Source organism: Lactuca sativa, chromosome 4, assembly GCF_002870075.4.
Source record: "Lactuca sativa cultivar Salinas chromosome 4, Lsat_Salinas_v11, whole genome shotgun sequence".
Classification (NCBI taxonomy): domain Eukaryota; kingdom Viridiplantae; phylum Streptophyta; class Magnoliopsida; order Asterales; family Asteraceae; genus Lactuca; species Lactuca sativa.
The window spans coordinates 26972561-26992454 of record NC_056626.2 but is presented as its reverse complement, the minus strand read 5'-3'; the positions used below and the strand labels follow the sequence as shown (position 1 = coordinate 26992454).

Genomic DNA, 19894 nt, shown 5'->3' with positions numbered 1-19894 from the left:
TGTAATTTACTCTATCAATTAGTAAAATATAATAATTCTTCAATTAATTAAAGGGAAATTTGCATAAAAGTCTCTATATTTGGGTTCCATTAATAAAAAAAATTCATACATGATATATATATATATATATATATATATATATATATATATATATATATATATATATATATATATATATATATATATATATATATATATATATATATATTAGACCTGACAATTTCAGACACGAATCTGTGAGAGACACGACATGAATACACGATACGAATACATCTTAAAAATTGAGATAAAGCTTATTTCCCATCGTGTAATCGTATCGTGTCAAATTCGTGGTTGACACGTTTTAATGACACGAATACACGAATTGTTAGATCTTATATATATATATATATATATATATATATATATATATATATATATATATATATATATATTGCAATTTAACAACTGAAACCGATAAACATTTGCAAAATAACCCTTGTACCTGGTTAGTGCCAGTTTTAAAAGTTAAATTGCAAATAACAACAACAACAACAACTATTATAATAATAATAATAATAATAATAATAATAATAATAATAATAATAATAGACGACTTTTTTGTTAATATGATTTACGTTTAAGGACGTTTCAAGAGTTTTTCTATTTTTATATATATTAAAGTTATTTGAAAAAAACTTATATTTATTTATTAAAAAACATAAAATAAAGATACCATTTACATCAATTTCACTAAAAAAACTCATATTTTGTAACATGAAAAAAATATCAAGTAAATTTTTTTTTTCGTTAAATCAATCAAAAATAACCTTTAATTCAGTCTGAAATCCCATCAGAGTATAAAAACACGTCATATAGTTATCAAAGTACAAAACAAGTCATATAATGCGGAACATTGGTGGATGTGGTGCAATCATATCGAGCTCTTCCTTTTGAAAACGGAAGTACCTGAAACAATAAACATGAAACCGTAAAAACAAAACATAGTGAGTTCTCCAAAATGACTCATACCATACAATATATATCAGCTCGAATTTGGAATGGGTCTATTTAACCCTTGGGTCTATTTCACCATCGCGTCTATTTCAACTCAATCGGTATTTTTCAACCAAACGAGTCTTTTTCACCCCCAGGTCTATTTGAACCTATTTCAACTTAATTGGTATTTTTTAACCGAACGGGTCTATTTCACCTCTCATATATATAGCATATAGTCATATCATCAAGAGTCACAAAGACAACAAGCACATATAAGTATATCATCAAGTTTCACAAAAACACTATCACCCTACAAACATAATTCATTGGGTCGATATTGGTGCCTTCTACCCATGAGTACAGTGAGGAGACTCACCTTTCAGATGAAAATCAGTTGATATTGCTCTCATTATCGAAAATACAGATGTTATACACCGCCTATATAGTTAGACAAGGAAAGCCCTTAACCCTCCTTCCAAAACTAGGAATTTGACCAAAAGTCAACTCAAGTTAAAAGTCAAAGTTGACTTTAGTCGACCACCACTTCATGGCCATCCATGACCACGTCGTAGCCCATAACAATAACATAGACGAGGATTTCCCAGACGTCACGTTGTGGCGACCGAAGACAACACCGTTGCCATTGGGTTCTTAACAACGTAGTGGCTTAAGCCGTTTTCTTCGATTCTAAGAGCTCCAAAGCTCAGATCTGGTCCTTCCTATGGTCCAAAGGGATAAAGTTTTTAACTTTATCCCTTAAGACCCTCCAATAGATCAAGATCTCAAACCCTAGTTCAAATAAAGGCAAAACATATCATGGACTTAATCATTAAGCACTAAATCTTGAAATTTCCTTGTCTATCAGTTCCTGAAGAGTTCCAAGCACCAACACTAATATAAAAATTCATGATTTACATACATGCATGACCAATGCATGTCTTGAACTAATATTAGGTCAAAATAAGGGTTTTATGACCAAGACTTCATGTACGATACCAAAACCTAATCTTAATTTAGATCCATGGCGTCAAACACCCCAAATGTCCCAAAGATTCATAAAGTTTCAAACTTTATCAGATCTCACCACCCCGACCCACCAAGACATGAAGAATAAGGGACAAATCTAGAGATTTAGCAACTTATCAATATAAAGATTGAGTCATGGACACTCACCAAGGTCTAGAAGATAGGCTAGAAGATGAAAATGATGCTTGTAAGGTGAACCACCACACCAAAAGGCTTCATTCTCCGTCAAAGATCACAAAAAGTACCAAAAATGAGCTCACAATATGTAAAGGAGTCTAGAGTTAGGGTTTCTGAGCTTAGGAGGGTGATGGAGGCTGAATAATCAAGAAACCCTAGCTATAATGTCCTTTAAATAAGGCTCGGAGCCTAGGAATCAGGGGTTTTTCCAAAAATGGCTGTCACGCCGTGGTAACCCATGGCCACGCCATGAAGGTCATTACAATCCAATGATAAAATAGGTACTGACACGCCGTGGTGAAGCTCCACCATGTCGTGGCCACCCAAAATGAAAGTTTTAAATTTAGAAATTAACTCATTCCAGAAAGGGTGTTACATATTTGTTTTTATTAAAAAACAAAATAATGATTATTTATATACCATTTTTGGGATTGTTTTTTATTCTCTTTAATAGATATGATTACTACAATCATAAAGATACCATCTTAATACAATGCCTAAATAGAGCTCCATGATGTATATGACCTAAAAGTAGAAACACACTCTTTATCACAAACCATAAAATTCTTATTAATTGTATTTAGCATGTGTTTTTATAACTATTATAGCTCTTGTATTAGGGTTAATACCATAAAGCCCTTATATTTACATAAATGCGTGGTTATGTCCTATGTCCAAATTTGTGTTCATTAATGCCTCACATTTTGGTAAGTTTTGTCATTTTGGGCTTTTTATCAAGTTGTGGAGAAGTAGTCAGTCACCTGATGGCTTTTATATAAATATAAAGGCAACCTTGGTGGATAAAATGCTACACTTATACATTTTAATCGGAAGAAGAACTCCGACGTTTTGGGGCTTGGATATCTGAGCGATGATGATCTTCTAAATAAGGGTGATGTTGAGATAATAACGACGATTGTTTCTTTATTGGTGGTGGTCGTGGTTATGGTGACGAATGGTGGTGGAAAAGTGTGGTTGTAGAAGCTAGTGGTAGTAGACGGTGTTGTAGGTGGCAAAGGATGGTGGTAGTGACAGAGTATGGTGGTGGTAAAAGTTCAACAATGAAGTAGCATTTGGGCTAGACAAATCAACAAAGTCATCTTAAGCTATATAGGATATAGATAATATCTTTTTTATTATAATAATAATATGTATTAAAGTGAATCACAAAAAAAATCCAAAAATAATATATAAATTATCATTATTATATTTTTTAATAATAATATATCTTAAAAAATTTTAAGTTTTTTTTTTCAGATAAATTTACTATATAAATATAAAAAAGAAAATCTCTAAAAAAATCCTTAAACTTTAACTTTATTAACGAAAAAGTCGTCAATGATTCTTTTTTATTACTGTAGTATTCTTTTTTGTAAATGTTTACCGGTTTCAATGATAATCTAAAATGATTTTTTGTCAACAAAACTAAAATATAATAACTTTTATGGAGATTTTGCTAAATAAGATAAAAAAAATTAATCATATTAAATTATACTTGTAAATATTAAGTTTTTACTGTGAAAAGACACCTCCCCATGGATTATAATATTATTGATATTTATATAATAAAATATAAACTTCTTTAAATAAACAATAATAAATCCAGATATTTTTTTTAAAACCTAGATTTATGTTACATTAATTCTAATAACTTATATCTATATTTTAATCGTCACTGACTCGAGCAACATAAATGTAATTCTATTAATAATAATATCAATTTTAAATGCAAAATAATGGTTATTCTCAATTCAAAATACATTTTCCAAAAAGTGGCCCACCAATTCTTCTCACCAGTTTTTTCTTACAGTTGATTTGAATTTGAGGTGGCATTCTATTCCATTCTGCAAAGGGTTTAAAACAAGCCCATCATCACTCCACATTCTACAATCCAACCCAAAAACTTAACCCCCAACGTCCCAACAACACTTCCCTCCTTCTCCTCCATTCTCCGATCATCGTGTGTGACCAAATCCCGACACACACACACACACACACCTCTGCACCACATTCATTAATTCATATCCCATCAAATGACGCATCCCACAATATCCACAAGATTCAAAATCATTCCATACAGATTTTAGAAGCTACCACAATGATGAAGATGATTATGATGTATCCTCTGTTTCATCGCTTCTGAATCCATACCCACTATTTCTTTAAATTCCAAATCCTCACGGAATATATACATAGAGAGAGAGAGAGAGAAACAGAGAGATGGAGACTATTTCTGATTTCTGAATATATTGTATATGTAACAAACCCATCCCTAAAAACTGCCTTCTCTTTCTCTCTCCCTCTCTCTTTCCTCCTCCTCTCTCTCATGTATTTTGTATGTACGTTCTGCTTGTGTTGTGAGTTTTGTATTTTCATCGTCATCAAAACAAATTTCCTTATGAGACTACCATTTTCAACAAATTTCCATCATCATCGCTTCAAATTATTTTCTTCATTTCTCACCTTCTTTCAACCCACTCCTTCTTCTTCTTCTTCTTCTTCCACGTGGGTTAATCAAATCCACATGGAATCACCCTCCACAATCGCCGCCGCCGTCTCACCAATATCTCCATCCACTCGTCGCCGAAAGCGAAAGATTGTCGCCATAATGGGTCCAACCGGAGCAGGTAAATCCCGTCTTTCAATCGATCTCGCAACTCGATTTTTTGATAACTCTGAGATCATCAACTCCGATAAAATGCAAGTGTACAGCGGACTTGATATCACCACCAACAAAATCACAATGCAAGAGCGACGCGGTGTCCCCCACCACCTTCTGGGAGCGATTGACCCAAGGAAATCGGTTTTCACTCCGTCGGATTTCCGGAATGTGGCGGCAGAATACATCAATCAGATTAGAACTCGTCGGGGGTTGCCTCTTGTCGTCGGAGGATCAAATTCGTTAATATACTCACTGGTTACAAAACGCTACGACCCAAAATCGGACGTCTTCAACGGACCAGAGCCGCAGCCGGTGAGCTCTGATTTCCGATACGAATGCTGTTTCATCTGGGTGGATGTTAGCTTACCGGTTTTAAATCAGTATTTATCAAAAAGGGTCGATGAGATGCTTGATTCCGGTATGTTCGAGGAGCTTGCAGAGTTTTTCAGGTCCGATGAGCACAAGAGGGTTAACAGGTGTGGTTTAGGTCAGGCAATCGGAATACCGGAGTTCGAGACGTATTTCACGAATTTTCCAGGGCTCCGGCGAACGGAGGGCTCGGTATTCGAGGAGGATGTGATGGGGCAGGAGGCGTACGATGAAGCCGTGAGAAGGATCAAGGACAACACGTGCCAACTGGCGAAGAAGCAAGTGAGTAAGATCCTACGGCTGAGGGACGCCGGGTGGGAATTAAAGAGAATAGATGCCACAGAGGCATTTAGGGCTGTGATGACGGCGGACAGAGGCGGAGCAAGGGTGGCGGAAATATGGGAAAAACAGGTGGTGGAACCAAGCATGAAGATCGTGAAGCACTTCTTGGAGGAGTAGGTTTTCCAGCTATTTCCAGCTCTCTTCACTTTTTCTCTCTAAAAAAAAATCAATTTTCATTTATTTTTATCTTCACTGTAAAAGTTCTTTTTTTTTTTTTTTTTTTACATAATTTGGAGGGAGGTTCGACATGGGTTTAGGTAGGTTAGCAGGATGACCAATTTTGAAGCAATAGGACGACTTTTTGATAATTTATAGCCAATTTTTACCTTCTTAAATTTCAATTCTCCAAATTTTATTAAAATTATATATATATTGTAGGTCATTTGTTTTTGTAAAATTACGCTTTTAGCCTTGGCCCTCAACAATTTTCAATATGGGTTTTGCTACAAATATTAGAGCTGGATTTTCAAATAAAAATTGAGGTTGTTGGAATCAGAATATATAAGAGAAAAGTCAAGAGGGCACATAATATTACAAATGAAAGTTGACCTTGGTTTTTTGTTTTCTTTTTGATACAAAAAAGGACATCCTTGGAAGCATTCTTTGTCCGTTAAATTTATACCAATCTAAAAGATGCAAAAGCCAAAAATAATGATTTTTCCATTCAAAACATTCCAAATTTTATTTTATTGCAATCATTATTATGAATATAAAATTATTGTATGATTGGTTAAAATTGAAAAAAGACACAATGCAAAAATAATTATATGTTACATGATTAACGGAAGCATTTTGGTATGGTGTCTTTCGTTTAATTATGTGTGTGATACTTTTTCCTAGTACCATTTGATGCAAACTAAAAAATGTTTGATGAAATATGATTTTTGCGCTTTTTTATATGTTTGATATCATATTTAGAAGGTTCTGATTTGGTTATGACTCTTCTGATATGTGTCTTACTTGGTCAGATTTAAAACCGTGTTATTGACTCAATCGAAAATTACCAAATTGTCGCTTAATGTCATATGAATTACTTTTATTCTAATGATTTTTTTTTTGTTAAAAAAAACTAATCGTTTAACATAAAAAATAAATACATAAGTTACGTTTGCAAGTGATCCTACCTAAAATCCCATGTTTTTTTTGTACCATGACAACACATGTCTTTTTCCCATTATCCTTTATTTATCAATCGATAAAACTTACAAGTGGCCCAAGTTCAATATTATAAATATCTTTTGAATGAAATATGATCTTAATGTCCGTATAATTTACATTAAGATATGGATAATAACAAAAATACCAAATTAATAACTTGACCACCATTAGGGAAATTATTAATTATCACTTATTTTACAACCGGTTAATTGCATGTATTGAATACCAAAAAAGTATCGTCCTTTGGTTTTAAATATCTATCGTAAGTCTCATCGGAATTCTCTCCAATTATGCAACTAAGCATAATCTCCAAACACTCAAAAGTTCGCAGCTTATCACATGCTTGACAAGTAGTTTCTTTGTTAAATCGCTCTTATATCCATAGGTTTAATGTTTCCCACAGCTTAATCAATAAATCTCGGATTAAGAAACAAGTTCCTGTTGTTTTATTAGATTGGTTAATAAACTTTATATAATACTAAACAACATGCTAAATGATGCAGGTGATACAAGTGTCGATACATAGCTTGACGATGTCAGCACTAGTAGGAATCAAAAGTATGATGACATCAACAACAATCTGCCGAAGTGATCCAACAGCTCGGAATTGGACGAAATTCGCACACGATGTAAAATTGGACGAAATTCGCACACGACATGACGTGTGGTGTTTTTCAGCCATTCGGGATCATTTAGGGAAAAAAATGTGTTTTTCTATTTTTTTCGACATCTTTACTTTTTGAGATTTGGTTTTGATAATTGATTGAGGATCCTATCCTAATCAATTAAGATTTCCAAGGGTTAAGGAAGAAAGCTTATATTTTCCTCCTTATATGTATATCATTTTCATTGTTTATGAGACAGTTTTTCAATCTATTAATCAAGAATCCAATTTTTGATTGATTTGGTTCAATTTATTAATCAAGAATCCAATTTTTCCTCCTTATATGTCTTGCTTTTGAGGGGATTATAATGACAATGTGGTGGATGATTTGGAAATATCAAAACAATGTCCTCTTCACAACAGTGAAAAAAGTACTATTAGATACTCGATTATGGAGTTTTCTTATCTATAATTTGTGAATAGGAATGTCAAATTTAAATCTAGTTGAGTTGTGTGGTTAAAAACCGAATTATTTCGTTTTCTTTGTAAGTTTTTTTCCTTTGTTACCAAATTGCTAACAGTTTTAAGTTGAAAGTTAAGTCTTTCAAAAAAAAAAAATCCAATTTTAGAATTATGTTTTACTTTTTGTGTTCGTGTTGCTTGTACTTAGACATTCATTCTAAGCATCACTAAACTTAATATAAAATGAAGTGGAGTAGCTTATGTAGGTTGAGAACGGATTGTGTAACTCGATCAACTAGTTCAGAGCTTATTTTTCATGATTTTTCTCTCTTACATCGGTTTATAATCGTTATACAATACTTAAAAGGATACAAAATATAGTATTAAATGGACTTAAATAGTGTGTGTATGGTAATTAGAGTTTCGGAAATTGGCAAACAAATTTGCAACTCACATGCAATGATGCCATTTGAAGTTGTTTGCATGCAATGCAATAGTTAGATATTAAGGGGGTGTTTTTTTATGCTAAAATGTCTTCACTCTTTTTCCATGTCAATAAAATAAAATATGAACCAATTTTTTTTCATGTTTTACCTTCATAAAAAATTGTTTGTTTTTCAAAGTCTTCATAAAAAAAGACCAGTGGTAGTGGTTGGTGTTTGTGGTGGTGGCTAGGGGTGGAATTGGTAGGTATCAATTTATTTTTTCACTAAATCGTGTACCGTACCAATTATAGCTGGTACAAAAAATTTCTACCACTACCATATCAAGTATAGTTAATACCAATTTGTTTGGCTACCAATAAGTTCAGTTGTTGGGTCAAAAATATTGGTTTATACTTTTCTTTTCTAGGAAAATATATTTTTTTGTAATTTTATGGTTGTGTACGGCTGCACATGTGTGTGCGGCCGCACATGCGTGTGCAGCTGTACACTCGTGTACTGCTGGTGGCCCATGTCTCATATATATATATATATATATATATATATATATATATATATATATATATATATATATATATATATATATATAGGGTGAGGAGTCATGTGAGTGCACGGTTAGAAGAGAGAGAAAGTTAGAGAGAATAATAGTGTGTGAGAGAGAATCTTATGTATGGAGCATCATTCATATCTTTGAATACATGACAAGATTCATATAATTCTTCTTCTTCTTCTTTTCTATTTGATCTGACATCATCCGTTTGATTGGGATTCCGCACCATCAAACGGATCTGATTGATACACAAACGGATTTGGGGACTTACAAGTGGTATCAGAGCTGTGGTTTAACTCTTCTTCGATGTACGAATTATGTCCATAATTCCGATATTGATAGGGAGACTGGGGAATTCCGATAAATTAGGTTTGTAGAAAATTATTTTCTTTCTTTCTTACTGTTAGTCATATGTTGCCTCCTCTATGTGATCGAAAGATCTGACTTGGACTGCAACATATGCAAATTTGTCTCTCTGCATCTTCTATCTATGCTATTCTTTGTGTCTGTTAGTCATATGTTGTCTCCTTTGTGTGATTCATAATCCGACCTGGTACACAACATATGCAACCTTCTACTTCTCAATCCCTCTAAAACTATAATTAATCATAATCTATATCTATCATCTCTACGAATAATAGTATGCTCACCTAAAGTAAGGAGTATCTCGGAAGTTCTTGATTATTGGGGTATATCGGGAAGTGGGGAACACGTTTTAGTGCAACTAAAATTGAACTATTTAGAGGTTACCTGTAGATCTCGCTGCTTAATTTAAGTGGACAACAATACATGTGGTCGTCGTCAGCTAAATGATTTATTTAGAAAAGTTTGTCAACTTTCTTCGTGTTTAAGTGGATCATAATACCGGCAATTGACCATATCTATTCATAAATGTGAAGGTACTGATAAACAAGTTAAGGCTGTCTCACAACTTTGATCCCAAATATTTTTGTTTTTGTTAAATTTGTTCATAGTTTTCCTCTATGCACAAATTTAGGGGGAGAATTAAAAAAAAAATTCAAAAATCAAACAAAAATCAGAAAATTCAAAAAAATCAAACAAAAAATCAGAAATTTAAAAATCCAAAAATAGTGTTATTTTTGTTTTGTTTCTGTTTTAAGTTTTCTTTTAGTTTTGTTTTGTCTTGAAAGGTGAATTCAGGTGTAGATGAAACTCATTGAGACTTTATCGAGATTTCTGAGCCGAAGCTTCATGCATAAACATCGAAGAATTCTCATTCGAAGGAGCAAAAAATGAAGATTATTCTTTCAACATTCAATTTTTCAACCCCAGAAGCAAGGTGAAGTTGTTCTTGAAGATTATGTGACGGATTGCATTGAAACCTCCTCAATCAGTCTGCTGCTATCTTGAACCTGCTGAAGTGATCTAAAAGATTAGTTCTCTCTAAAGATTCTCAAGCTGAAAGTGCTATCTTTCAAGAATCAATACATCAAGCCTAAGCATCACTAAACTAAATATAAAATGAAGTGGAGTAGCTTATGCAGGTTGAGAACGGGTTGTGTAACTCGATCAACAAGTTCAGAGCTCATTTTTCATGATTTTTCTTTCTTAAATCGATTTATAATCAATGGACTTAAATAGTGTATGTATGGTAATTAGAGTTTCGGAAATTGGCAAACAAATTTGTAACTCACCCGCAATGATGCCATTTGAAGTTGTTTGCATGCAATGCAATAGTTAGACATTAAGGGGGGAGAAATTAAATAGTTAGACATTAAGGGGTGTTTTTTTTGGAGCTAAAATGTCTTCACTCTTTTTCCATGTCTATAAAATAAAATATGGACCAATTTTTTTTTCATGTCTTTTGCCTTCATAAAAAAAATTGTTTGTTTTTCAAAGTCTTCATAAAAAAAGACCAATGGTAGTGGTTGGTGTTTGAGGTGGTGGCTAGGGGTGGAATTAATAGGTACCAATTTATTTTTTCACTAAATCGTGTACCGTACCAATTATAGCTGGTACAAAAAATTTCTACCACTACCATACCAAGTATAGTTGGTACAAAATTGTTTGGCTACCAATAATTTCAGTTGGTACATGTTGGTATTGGTATATGTTGGATTTGGTGTCTAAGCCCATAACTATAATTGGGATGTACTTGACCCGATTGTAACATGGTCCTTTTGGGTTGCCTTCACCAGTGCAATTTGATAGGATGGACTTTTGAGAATAAGGTTATTTATAATTTATTAATATATTACAAGTATAATATATTAATATGAAATCATATTATTTAGCTAGTATTGATCAAGATTTAGTTTGGAATTGATTTTTGTGATCAAAAGAGACTAATTAAATATATGGGGATTGATTATATAAATCAATGATTCTTATAATGTGGGCTAATGATCCATGGTTATTTAGGATGGGCTAAGCCAATGAGATAGTCCATGGATAGTCCATGGAGGTTAACCCATGGAGCCTAAGTAATATGAAAGGTCATTAGGGTTTACAAGGTGTAATCCTAGCATTTGCTACACTATAAATAAACCCCCCTAAAGCCAAAATCGATTGCCACAACATTCTTGGAGAGTGTGTATTGATTTTGTGCTAAGTAACTTATTCTCTCAAGCCTTCTCTTGCATATTGGTGTTTGTGAACCATTAGAGGCATCACACTTGAGGTGCTCAAGCTTTCAAAGGTTAATAACTACAAGTCCCATTAAGAGGTAAGTCATCTAACTAGTTGTATTGCTCAATTGTCAATTTGTATGCTAGTTAGGATGTATGCTTTGTAAAATTTAAAATGCATGTATAATTAGAGAAAACATAGATCCAAAGCGTTTACGGTTACATGTGCACCATAGGAGTGTTATAGTGCTCAAAACCAAACAGTGGTATCAAAGACTAGGATTGTTTTCTGTTATACTTGATGCTTGTTAATTTTCAAAGATGAAAAAAAAATGATTTTCTGGCCTCTGATTAATGAACTCGCCAAGTCTACTGGCTGACTCGACGAGTCCACTCAGTAACAAGGGCAACTCAACGAGTCAGTTCATGCACTCATCGAGTCCATGGCTCTGGTTGCAGAATTTTGAGTTTTCTTGGCCTAAATTGGATTGGAATCACTACTATAAACTGTTTTACATCATTAAATCTGTTTTTGATGATGTGGTAGTGATTATGCTCATCCAATCACAATATAATCGTTAAAGTTTTAAGATAACTGTTGATTTATATGAGAAACAAAGTTGCTTGCAAATTGTTTACTTGATATTATCTTGTTTATGAGTTTAGCTAGATCAATCTTGAATTATATGATAATTTTAGTTGTTGAAAATTGATCTAAATGAATTTTAATGACCTCTATAATTTGTCCTCAAGTTATGGAAAATGAAAAGTCTCATCTTTAAAAATGCATTAAACTCATAAGTTATGAATTCCAAGAGTCATCAAAATATAGTTGTTAAAATTCTTATGATAGTTGTTAGTTTATATGTTAAGCTAATTATTTGTATCATTTGATTTGAAACTATTTTTGCCTTATGAGTTAGTTTAGATCATGATTTAAAAAAATTATATAATAATTATCTTTGTTAGAATTGATCTAAATGTTCTTTAATGAGTTCCATAACTTGTCCTTAAGTTATGGAACATAAAAAGTCTTATCATAAATGTTTTAATGAACTTCATAACTTGTCCTCAAGTTATGGAAAATCAAGAGTCTTTTCATAAAATCAACATTAATTCATAAGTTATGGAAACCAAGAGTTTTGAAAAGTTTCAAAACTTGTCCTCAAGTTTTGGACTTTGTAAAGTCTCACTAATGAAACTTTAATTCCAAACCCTAGAGTTTTAAAAGTTAAAATTCAACCCTTATACTTTATAATATTATTTGTTTAATAATATATATATATATATATATATATATATATATATATATATATGTATAAGACAAATCAGTCTTACTATTAATAGGCGTCATTCAAAAAGCCGATCTATATAAGAGTGGTATAAGGTTACTGCCTATAAAATGATTGTTTAATGGGCGTCCACTCTCACCCACCGCTTCCTTGACTGGTGGATGGTCATTAGCTTAACGGGTAGGATAGGACATTAATTCTCCCTCATTAAAAGTATATTGATAAATATAAAGTAACTAAAATTTTATTAAATTCTCAATCTTAGTTACTTTAGGAAAATGTGAAAATGGTGCTAATCCATGAAATTACACTTTGCACCTTGTTAAGTCGTTAGTGGAGCGTGTGTGGTTAACCGACACACTAATCTGGGACTGACAATGTGTGGAAAAGGGTAGCTTGATGTTAATCATTGATCAATGGAGCGTGTGTGGTTAATCGGCACATTGATTAGGTGATTTGTAACATTGAGTGTACCAAACTGATTTGCATGGTTATTCACACCTTGTTTGTGATCCTCGACATCCCAGTCACAAACTTGACGGGCACAATCCAGATTTAAACATGCCATTGAAAAGTTCAATGAATCTCAAAGGATCTAGGAATTTAAATACAATTAAAACTTAATAATTCATTTCGTTTTTCATGGTGGAAATTGGTAAATCGTCATTTACCTACCTTCAAGTATTTTACAATTAGACTTAAATCAACTAACTTGAATTTCTCCCTTTATAGATGCCTAGGTCCGGCAACTATGGTCTTCCCGAATCTGTTGGAAAAGGCTTTCCACAAGAAGATGATATTCCACAATATCACACTTCACTTCCTCCACCTCCTCCAATTATTCTCCCTGACCCACATGTTCGAAGACTTGAAAAGTTCAAGGTCACTAAAGTCCTATTGGCGAGAAAACATGAACATAGAAGGTTTGTGTATGCACATGTCTTGGAGATGAAGTCACACATGGACAATCGGGAAATGTTAGGAGTCAATGTCTCAAGGAAGTTGGCTGTTGACTTGGTTCTTCAGTCACTTCCCGAGTCGTATAGTCAGTTTGTTAAAGACTACTATGTGATAGACCACGACGTGACCCTTATCGATCTTACCTATTTTCTTGTTGCTGCCGAATCAGCAATGATTTGGCGTACTGGTAAAGCAAAACTGATTGGAAGATCTACTTCCCAAACTACCATGGACATTGACAATGGAAACATTGGAAGTCCAGAAAATATTTCTCTTTCCAAGGGAAAGGGAAAGGCTAAGTTTGAGATCGTCCCGTGTATCATTCCCAAAGAGTCCATATGTTTTTATTGCCAAGAGAAGGGGCATTGGTTGCGAAGCTGTCATATCTACCTGAAGGATCATAAGAATGGTAAGGTCAAAAAGTAAGGTGAGCATGGTGCGGTTCGGTGCGGTTTTTGGCCAAAACCGAACCGAAAACCACAACTTCGGTTTTTTGAAGTTTAGAAACCACGCCGTTTGGTTTTTATATGGTTCGTTTTTGCGATTTTCTTTTCGGTTTTTTGCAGTTTGGTTTTTTCTTTGCAGTTTTTTGTCAGTTTTTTTATTTGGTTTTTGTTTTGCCTTTTTACTAAAACTCAGGTAACTCAACGATTTACTTTGACTCGGACAAGAAGTCTTAATATAATTTTTTGAGAAACTTTATGTAGAGATGAGGAGCGCCAAAATTTTCATCCCTAGCAATCTGCGACTCCTCAAAGATGTGAGTTAAAAGCCATAGACTTGAGTCTCTTATATGAACTGTGAGAATGGTGAAGGTTTTATCTCAAATGCGATGATGGATACTCTTATAAGGCTGGAAAAATTAAAACACAAATGATATCTTGGAGATGAACCAATACCACCACCTCTTGGTTTGAAATCAAAGAACATAACCACTCATCAAACATGCTTCTAATGCTTGAATATAATACGAATTAAATATAATATTTATTTCACAGGTACATATATAATAGCAATTAACGTATTCATAAAAATAATACTATAATCACTAGTACTCTTAATATTAAAATGTTAAAAAATACAATAACATTTTTTGTTCTTGTAAATATCACTATATGTATGCTTAGAAATATGTACAATCATTCTCTGATAAGATGGATATTTATATTTATAGAAATTTTAATTGTCATGAGTTCTGCGTTCTTACAAATATCAATAGTTAATATATATATATATATATATATATATATATATATATATATATATATATATATATATATATATATATATATATATATATATAAACGGCACCGTCGGTTTTCATTTTGGTTTCGGTTTATGCAGTTTTTTCGATTTTTTGGGTTTGCAGTTCGGTTTTTGCTCACCCCTGTCAAAAAGTTTGACTCTGCTTCAGGTAAGTCCACTATCTAACTCTACCAAGTTCCTATCTGTAGATTCTTAATACATGATGTAATAAGATTACATTTTGATGTTTTGTAGGATCAAAGGAAGCTTAAAGGAAAGGCATGCAAAGTCTGATCGTGAAGAGATGGATTTCGATTGCATGGTTTGATGATCGGATTTTTGAGCTGCTGCTTAAGAATTATGATAGATTGCTTAAAATTTTGTAATAACATAGTTTTCATTGTAAGGAAAAGTTTTTCCGCAATTATATAAATAAAGAAAAAAATATTTTTTTTTATCTTATTTTATATTTGCTTGCAATGGCATATGTGAAAATTGATGTTTGTAATTTTAGCAATATGGATTTGATTCTTTCGTTTGTAGTAGTGTCTAAATTTACCAAATAAGAAAAGATTCTCATCACCAAAGTTTCAATTGGACAGAAACTTGGGATCATGCAACTTGTATTGTATGATGAATGAGAACCTTAATCTTTGGGAAATCAGGTACACTTGGTTGTGTGCTGGTCAGGTCCACCATAAAGAACGATAAGACTATTCGTTATGGTTTACTAAAGTTACTAAATATGGTTATGCTTACAAGATTAAGTATAAATATGAGTCATTAAAAAGTCTCAATGTATAGCAGAACGAATAAGAAGAATCAAAGTCGGCAGAAAGATAAAAGTTTCTCCAATCTGAAAAGATGGGAGAGTACTTGAGTATCATGTTTTATGATTATCTTAGTGATTATGAAACCATATCATAATTGATCCTCTTAGGACATCTTAGTGCGTTTGTATGGCTAAGAAGAAGAATCGTAAATTGTTGAAATGGTTAAATCAAAAGGTGAATCATACTTCTTTCCAAAATCAAATTTTAGAGTCTTATTCCAAGATTGTATATTGAGTGACATATCAACAAATACAGAGTACAATGTTTTCTACTCTTGTACATTTGAAATTGGTAATTTGTAATGTTTTGGATAAAACAAAGATCAACTAAGATCGACTGTTAAAAGCGTTTACCTTGATAAAAAGCGCACTAACTATTGAATATTTATTTTTCAAGTAATGTTTCTTGACAGAGAGAAACTTATATGTCAAGAGGTCAGTGGGAGTCTTAAAGATCTTGAAGAGTTTCAAGAGCTAATAAAGAGTAAACCTATTGTTAGTCACTAGCACATGACTTGAGGTTTATAACCTATCGTGTTGACATATTCTTATTTTTGTGCCCATTCCAGTTGGTTGACTATGCATGTGAGTTCTATGAGTTCTCAATTGTTTGCATTACAACCTGGAAGCAATTGTAGGCCCTTGTGCTGCCAGGTGGCAAGGAATTAAGATTGAACAAGTTCAGTCCATATGAGTTTGGATTTGTCACTAGTTTTGTATTAAGATTATGGTTATGACAAATTCACATGGATAGGAACACAAACACCATAAAAAATCTAAGTGTCATAAGGTTTCTCTCCAATTCATGAAAATGATTGTGAGGAAACACTTTCACTAAGTAGATTGTAAAGAGTTAGCAATTTTGATATTTGCATTTTCAAATTTGATTATGACTACGACATCCCTCTTCATATTTCGAATTGTGAGAAATTACAAAAGGTCTAAACATTCGAGACTTATTGTTGTAAGTTCTAAAATTGTTTGGACACACATATGAGCTTTCTAATAAAATATGTGTGAGCTTAGATAAAGGCGTATCGAAGCATCTTGTGTCTGAAATCTGAACTTTGGTAAGAAAGTCAATAAAGAATTGATTTCTAGAAGTCCAACTGATTTCTGGATTTATGTCGCATATAGTGGGAGCATAAATCTTATGCAAGTAAGAAAATAATTGTTATGCTAGTGGGAGCATAATTATTATGGTAAGTGTTGCAATTTATCCATGTTAATTATAGAAAACAAAGTTTTCAATTCGTAAAGTTGCAGTGTTGAAAAGTTGTTTTGCTATAATTAAAGGAGAGGAACTTATACTTCATTTCAATTCTAAAAGTTTAGATTGAGATTTTGATCAAATTTAGTCAAGGATATATGGAAATATTATAGCAAAAGACTGGTCAAGTATCATGTCTTTATGTAAGACATTATGAATCATATCCCATATGGTTCGGGTATAGGATCGATTGCATATGCTATAATATTCATGTGTTCTAATTTTCCAAATGCCTAAGGAATTAAGAGGGAAAAAGGACTAGAACTGGATATGACTAAAGTTATTAAACATCTCCTAAGAACAATCCAAGGTTCGCCAAATATTGGTTGCTTATGGATAATTGGAAGTATAGTAATGGATGGACCATATTGACATTATTATGAATAGACAGGATTCTATTAAAAATGAGTTGTCATATGACAAATATGGAAATGTTTCCATAATGAGAGTTGGATATCAAGAATTTATGAGAAAGTTATAAACTTTTATGCAAGAAGGATGTTGAAAGGAATGTGCTTTGAATATGAGAATTTGGATCTATGGAATTGAATTGTAACAATCTCCAATGGAGAGTTTTTGTAATTGACAAAGTCTCTGTGACTTGTGTACATAGTCATTACAAAAGTATCACTGCACATAAGTTTAGAATCTAACAGAGTACAGTAAGTGGCAAGAACTTGGTATTCTTACACTTACAATAAGGATTCGGAATTGTGAAATGAGTATCGTTGGAAATGTTTATGGTTGATCTATTTCACAAAGTAAGGATCGTAGGTAAACATAGTGTGCATGCTTAGAGGATGGGATAACTATTATTTTAATTTAATTATTAGTAGATAAATCAAAACAATATACAATGAATAACGTGTAATCAATATGGTGATTAAATAAAAGTTGTTTTATTTATACTCAATAGTTTTGGGGTCATATAGGATTAGTATTATTCTTGTGTTTCACTTTGCATTTTTTGACTTCCTGAATAATAAGATTATTCAAACCATCAACATTCGATCATACTTTGGAAGTAGGTAATGAGGCTAGACTGTCATGAGTTGGCTTGTTGATTGTCTAAGGCGTTAGACATAGCAAACGTTTTCTACACCATTCACGAGTGATCCTGAAATAAGATTTGAGTATTGGATTCAAACTGTGCTCACCTGAATTACTTCATGGAATTTATCATGAGTAATTGTGAGACGATAATATCATATAATCTTCAAACTAAGATATATGAGTTGTTGACTACGAGTTGGTTGTGCATCGATGATACAAAAACACATCAGTAAGTTGATGTTATAAAACGTATCGTTGTGCATGACTTAATGAGTAGTTAGTACAAGCATATAATGTCGAAGTTCATCTTTTCCTTTTATCCTAGGAAGATTAAAAGTGATATCTTGGGCCCCCCAATGATTCTGTTCTTACTATGTGTCGGGCCCGGTCATAACTAAATTGATGTGTTCAGTTATGTTCTATGTCAGACGAATCGAAAATCGGAAAAAAAATTGCAGGACAATAAGTAAGACTATGTTCCATGTATTTGTCCACATAGATATCTTGAGAACAGATAAATATATGATCCCTTATCTGAAGGACATGTCACTGACTAGGTCAGAGTTCGACAACGACTTTTGAGGGCTTACGATTGCTAAGTCGGATCCTGCAGTTGCATTGGCAGTTATAGTTATTAAACTTATCCAAGTGGGAGACTATTAGATTTCGTGTCTAAGCCCATAACTATAATTGGGATGTACTTGACCCAATTGTAGCATGGGCCTTTTGGGTTGCCTTCACTAGTGCAATTTGATAGGATGGACTTTTGAGAATAAGGTTATTTATGATTTATTAATATAGTACAAGTATAATATATTAATATGAAATCATATTATTTAATTAGTATTGATCAAGAATTAGTTTGGAATTAATTTTGTGATCAAAAGAGACTAAATAAATATATGGGGATTGATTATGTAAATCAACGATTTTTATAGTGTGGGCTAACGATCCATGGTTATTTAGGATGGACTAAATCAATGAGATAGTCCATGGAGGTTAACCCATGGAGCCTAAGTAATATGAAAGGTCATTACGGTTTACAAGGTGTAACCCTAGCATTTGCTACACTATAAATAAACCCCCCTAAAGCCAAAATCGATTGCCACAACATTCTTGGAGAGTGTGTATTGATTTTGTGCTAAGTAACTTATTCTCTCAAGCCTCCTATTGAATATTGGTGTTTTGGAACCATTAGAGGCATCATACTTGAGGTGCTCAAGCTTTAAAAGGTTAAGAACTACAAGTCCTTCTAAGAGGTAAGTCATCTAACTAGTTGTATTGCTCAATTGCCAATTTGTATGCCAGTTAAGATGTATGCTTTGGTAAACTGAAAATACATGTATAATTAGAGAAAACATAGATCCATAGCATTTAGGGTTGCATGTGCACCATAGGAGTATTATAGTGCTTAAAGCCCAACAGTATATACCAACAATATAGGGATATTATGTATGACGATTTTCAAGTTCTTGAGCATTGTGAAACTTCAATGTTGGGGGGGGGGGGGGGTTGTGAATAACGGATTCATAATGGTTGAGATAAAAAAAACCCAGTCCAAAATAATTTTATTAATTTCTATCATGGGTTTATAAGTTAAAGCGGTGGAGGAAAATTGGACACGCCAATATATGTTTAAAACGTTAAACTTTACTAATTTGGTGAATGCTAACAACAAAGTGTAACAGCCCAAAATCTTAAGTATTGTTTAATAGCATTTTGGGGTGTTTTAAAGGGGGGACTCGGCGAGTTGGAGCCAGACTCGCCGAGTAGGGTCGCAGTTGTGGTCGCGGGTTCGTGGCTGGACTCGACGAGTCCAGATATGGACTCGGCGAGTCGACGCTGTTCAGCGGAAACCCTAGCCATTCAGTTTTGGGTCGTAT

At 33.1% G+C, this 19894-nt stretch overlaps 1 protein-coding gene across 2 annotated transcripts; it reads left to right on the top strand.

Annotated features, from left to right (window-relative positions):
* The first annotated feature begins 4052 nt into the window (after window positions 1-4052).
* Window positions 4053-7590, top strand: LOC111894374 (adenylate isopentenyltransferase). Of its 2 annotated transcripts, XM_023890449.3 has the most exons (2): window positions 4053-5667; window positions 7216-7590. In XM_023890449.3, the coding sequence occupies exons 1-2, from the start codon at window positions 4508-4510 to the stop codon at window positions 7217-7219; spliced, it is 1164 nt and encodes a 387-aa protein (XP_023746217.1). In that variant the 5' UTR covers window positions 4053-4507; the 3' UTR covers window positions 7220-7590. The 2 variants fall into 2 exon arrangements, with proteins under 2 accessions (XP_023746217.1, XP_023746218.1); XM_023890450.3 differs by lacking the exon at window positions 7216-7590 and having other exon boundaries at window positions 4053-7190.
* Window positions 7591-19894: the final 12304 nt, after the last annotated feature.